Here is a 5230-nt window from a genome sequence, read left to right as displayed (position 1 = left end):
AAAGAAAATGAACTCCAACGATGCTCATCAGTTCCATGGCAGTGAGTTAGGGAGTTTTGTTGTTGTTGTTGTTTGTTGTTATTATTGTTGTTGTTCTTAGGTACCATCAGTTCAGTTCCACCTCATAACTGCCCTGTATACAGCAGAACGAAGCACTGCCCAGGCTGTACCATCCTCACCAATGTTGTTCTGTGGGATCTCATTATTGTGACCACTAGGTCAACCCATTGCTATAGGTTTGCTAAAACTGGGAGAACAAAACAAACTTCAACTCAGCCAATCGTTTGCTAGTCTTGGATTTCCCTAGTAACGGTTTCTCTGATCCTCCCCCAACCTACCCAGAAGAGTCAGCTCTTCACCAGCTGTGCCTCTTTACACAAAACTATTGTTTGTACCACTTAGACACATACTTGTATCGCTACACAAGAAGAGCAACACTCCAAAGCCGGTACCAGAAAAAACAGCCTATTTGTTCTGCCCCTTCTCCATCTTCATCTGCTCTGTGGTGCCCCTGGGCAAATGTTTTTTCTTTTTCTTTTTAACTTTTCCTTGTGATTTAGGTGAAGGTTTATAGTTTTTCAAAAGCATCCTCATATTGGCCACTCAAATGCCACAATTTTTTGTAAAAAGGCAAGATTTGAAGTTAAAAGTTTCCCCACAGCTACATTTCAACAATTTACACACATTTTGTTTCAACTTATCCGATTCAATCTCCTCAATGTGCCACAGCTTACTCCCATCCCATTCCAAAGTGTTTCCTCTTTCCATCCCTCTTTGTTCCTAACCCTCTGTGTTCAGTAAATGCTGCCATGTTGATCTTCAATGGTTGATTGAAGATGAGTGAGTCCACGCTGATCGGCCGAGTAACTGAAGGCCATAACCTCACGAGTCCCAGCAGACCCCATCCAACCAATGAGCCTGGTGTCTTCTCTGATTTTGAGTTCTGCTCCCATTCTATCCAGGACCTTCCAATATGGTCTTTTTCAGAGTAGTTGGTAGTGGTGGCTGAGCACCATCTAGTTCTTCTGATCTCAGCTTTGCTAAGACTGATGTTTACATGGTCCATGAGTCCATTGGACTAATTGTTTTCATGTCTTTCAATTTTCATCACTCTTCTTTCCTTCAGCTGGGGAAAGGCTAACAGTTGCACCTTAGATAGCTGCTCATGTGCTTTGAAGGCACCAGTTACTACTCACCAAAGTAGGATATAGAGCATTATCCTTGTGAACTATATTATTCCAATTGACCTTGGTATGCCCAGAGACTATGGTCCTGATACCCCAACCCCAGAAATTCCTTCCCTCAAGGTGTTTGGCTATGTCTAAGAAGTTTCCCTAACTTTGCCTGGGTAAAATCTTATGAAATTCCTATTAGTGGTTTTGTTAATTTCTAAGTTACATTTTAAAGCCCTTGGGTTACTTTTAGTTTCAAAAGCATCCTACGATGGCTATTCAAATTGCCAATCCCATCTAATGATAAAAATTGCCAAAATTTGAAATTAAAAATTGCCCCACTGCCTCCTAACTTGTGCCTCCTTCAAACAGGATGTCCATGGTTGGGACCCTCCTCAACTTCACCCTACTTTCGTTGCCTTGTGATTCTTTCCTCCCCCAGTTTGCGATCCATATTTTCCCACCTCACTAAGATCAGAGGGATAAGTTAAGGATATAAATGACCTCGCTTGACCTGGCATTGGTCCATCCCGGGCTTGGCGGGTTTTCTGAGGCGGACACTACTTTGGGATGGATTTCTTGAACAATGTACTTGTCCGGGGCCTGCTGGCAACCTCCCTCTGGTTCCAGTCCCGGGTTCCTTCCGTTAGTCATGCCTGAGTTTATTGTTATTGGGATCTATGTCCCTGTCTCAGCAGACTACTCTCTTGGGGAGACTTTCAAGGTGGATCCAGTCTGGTTACTTCTTGTGGACACTTCTTGGCCAAGGAGCTAGAACCAGAATTAGAATGAGGTCAGTGAGACTTTTTATTGGATACAAAATGTAAGAGGACGCCAAAAAAATCAGTAATCAATATAAATAATATTTTCATGAAATTTTTTTTTTACTTTTGGTTGTGAATTTGATGATTTTTAAGGGACAAATTCATTTTCCTTCCAACAATTCATACACAGTTTGTTTCATGTAATTGATTGCAATCTCCACAATGTAACATCACTTACCACACACACTTCCTCCATGGAGTTTCCATTTGCATTTCTCTTTCTTACCTAAGTCTTCCGAACTTTGTCCCTGGGCAAATGCTGCCCTTTGCTTTGCAAATGGTTGGTTATTCTAAGGTGGGTGTAGCTCCCTCCTGTTATTATTCCCTTCTAGATATGTCTATTGTTTGGTTGAGCATTGAAGTGAATTAGGTTCCACCCATGAAGGGTAACTAAGGGTCATAATTTCTGGTGGACTGGTCCACCAGTCTTTATCTGACTAGAAAGCCTGGTCTTTTTATCATTTGGAGGCTGGGTCCACATGTTTTTCTTCTCTTCTATCCAGGACTTGTTAATGTGCTCTCTTACAGAGTAGTTTGTAGACATGGCCAATCATCATCGAATTCTTCTGGTCTCAGGGCCATGAAGACGAATGGTCATGTGGTTCATTAGTTCATTGGACTAATTGTTTCCAATTAGTTTTTTTATCTTCTTCACTCTTCTCTCCTCTAAATGGGGAGAGAGAAATAATTGCGCCTTAGGTAGCTAATGCAATATTTCAAAAAATAAAAATCAATGCAAAACGTCCAAGGTGAATAAAATATCCAAAGTGTAAATACATGTATTAGGATGAGGGAGTGAAACAGAGGGATACATATTATGGTCAAGCCAAATGATGTCAGAGCTACTCTCTTGTTGGTCCTCCACTGGCACCTATAGCATCTCCTTTTGACCTCCAGGGTGGGTCAAACATTAGCACCAAGCATTGTCCAAAAGGCAAGGGAGTATTTTAAGCTCACTGGTTCGGGCTTCTCGTTGGCTTGAGGGGAAAGCTGCAGCACTTCTTGGAGCCTCCGTGTTGGAGAAGCAAACTACAGGCTTGGCTTTCTTCAAAGACATCCGCAAAATCCACAACGCCACCTTCAAAAACTGCCAGTGGGTGCTGGGCTAGAGGCCCAACGGCAGGTTTCCCTCTTTGTTGTCCACCTAGTGGTCTAGTGGCTCCTCTTCACAATGTGAGAGAAAGTATTTGATTTTCATTTGCCTCTTGACTCTTCAGTGCTCAGTTAAGACGCCAACACCAGAGTCGTTTTTAACCTCCTGCTCCGTCTTGCATTTTGACTAGTGCTTGTCATTGCTCACCTACTCAGAAGACTATGAACTCATCCAGAGGAAGGCAATACAGTATGTATTGTTATGCTTCATACATGTAGCTTATGTCCTGGTACAAAGTTGATGCTCAGTAACCATAAGGAGGAAGAAATAGAGGAGTGATCCATACCTTTATGAGCCTCTGGGTGACCCAAACAGTTACATATTAGACTACTACCCCACCTAGAGACTGTTTGAACCCACCTGGAAACACCTTGGAAGGCACATTTGGTGATCTGCTTCTGAAAGCTTGCACATGAACGCCTGGTGAGCAGTTCTATTCTGCACACCTGGGGGCTCCATAGTCAGAACCACCTCAACAGCACGTTCAAGGCCGTCACACTGGTGTTATAGAAGCAGAGAGGAAACATAGACACAGTGGGACTACAGGGTAATGTTATTTCTTCAAGCCTTTCCTTAAATGCACAAAAATAGCATTGTATTCTCTCTAGGTCCATATCCTGAAGGGTCATGGAGGTCAAAGCACCCAGTTCAGCCTGGTAAGGCTGGGGTGGGGCAGCAAGGGCCAGGTACAAACACCAGGCATTGTATCCCCCTTACCCCCACAGAAGCCAGCCTGCTCCCTGGAGGAAGATGTCACAGTGGAGCAATAGAAGCTCCAATGTGTCCTACACCAGCTTCCTCCTGGTGGGTTTCCCAGGCCTGCAGGAGGCCCGCAGGCTCCTGGTGCTGCCCTTCCTCGGCCTCTATCTGGTAATCATCTCAGTCAACGCCCTGATTATCCACACGGTGGCCACCCAGAGGAGCCTGCACCAGCCCATGTATGCACTCATCGCCCTGCTCCTGGCTGTCAACATCTGTACCGCCACCACTGTGGTGCCTACCATGCTGTTGAGCTTGTCCGCCCACTTCAACCGCATCTCCCTGGCCCACTGCCTGGTGCAAATGTTCTGCATCTACTTTTTCGTTATCTTTGACTGCAACATTCTTCTGGTCATGGCCCTGGACCGCTATGTGGCCATCTGCTACCCACTCCGATACCCAGAGATAGTGACAGCACACTTGCTGACAGGCCTGGTGGGGATGTCCGCTGCCTGGAGCACCTGCAACGTGACACCTGTAGTGTTTCTGGCCTCCCAGGTTCGCTTCTGCCGCTCGGATGTCATCCGCCACTTTGCCTGTGAGCACATGGCCCTGATGAAGCTCTCCTGTGGGGACATCTCCCTGAACAAGACTGTGGGGCTCACCCTGCGCATCCTCAACAGAGTCTTGGACCTGCTCCTCCTCAGTGCCTCCTACTCCCGCATCATCCACGCCGCCTTCCGGATTTCATCCGCTGGGGCCCGCTCCAAAGCCCTGAACACCTGTGGCTCCCACCTGCTGGTCATCTTCACGGTCTACTTCTTCACTATAACCTCGTCCATCGTCTACCGTGTGGCCCGCACCGCCTCCCAGGATGTACACAACCTGCTCAGTGCCTTCTACCTGCTGCTCCCGTGTCTAATCAATCCCATCATCTATGGAGCAAGAATCAAGGAAATCAGGCAGCACTTGGTCAGATTGTTCCAGGGGATAGGTGTCTGAAAAGCTACAGTCCACCTACCCATCCCTATCTAATCTTCCCTGGTATGAGGAAAAGGTAGGAAATGCAGATACCAAAACTTGCTGACAGATAAGTCATATTCATGATCATAATTTCCTCTAGGAAGCTTCCAGGTCTTTTCCAGTTCTCTGAAATAGAGAGAGAAGCACCCAAGGGTCTCAGCACTGCTCTTGCACCCAGCATCCCGATGTCTTCTTTTTGTTTCTTATCTAGGTTTATTATGTGAAATCATTGCGAGGCAATAAAGAAGCCCTGGTGGCACATTGGATTAAGTGTGGGACTGTAAGCCACCAGTTGAGAGAGAGAAATGAAAGTGTGGGACTGTAAGCCACTCTGAGAGAGAGAGAAGATGAAGCTATCG

The 5230-nt window shown here is 45.8% G+C and overlaps 1 protein-coding gene across 1 annotated transcript; it reads left to right on the top strand.

Moving 5' to 3' along the window:
* The first annotated feature begins 3899 nt into the window (after positions 1-3899).
* Positions 3900-4850, top strand: LOC101638085 (olfactory receptor 52K1-like). Its single transcript, XM_004708903.1, has one exon. It carries the CDS (start codon positions 3900-3902, stop codon positions 4848-4850), a length of 951 nt encoding a protein of 316 aa, XP_004708960.1.
* The last annotated feature ends 380 nt before the right edge of the window (positions 4851-5230 follow it).

Source organism: Echinops telfairi, unplaced genomic scaffold (assembly GCF_000313985.2).
Source record: "Echinops telfairi isolate 266 unplaced genomic scaffold, ASM31398v2 ScPeMD7_1713;HRSCAF=2227, whole genome shotgun sequence".
Lineage (NCBI taxonomy): Eukaryota > Metazoa > Chordata > Mammalia > Afrosoricida > Tenrecidae > Echinops > Echinops telfairi.
Note: the sequence above shows the minus strand (reverse complement) of the source record. Positions and strands in the feature narration are given on the sequence as shown.

What these genes read in the sequence shown, in the direction of transcription:
- LOC101638085 (XM_004708903.1), top strand. Translation starts at nt 3,900, where the DNA reads ATGTCACAGTGGAGCAATAGAAGCTCCAATGTGTCCTACACCAGCTTC.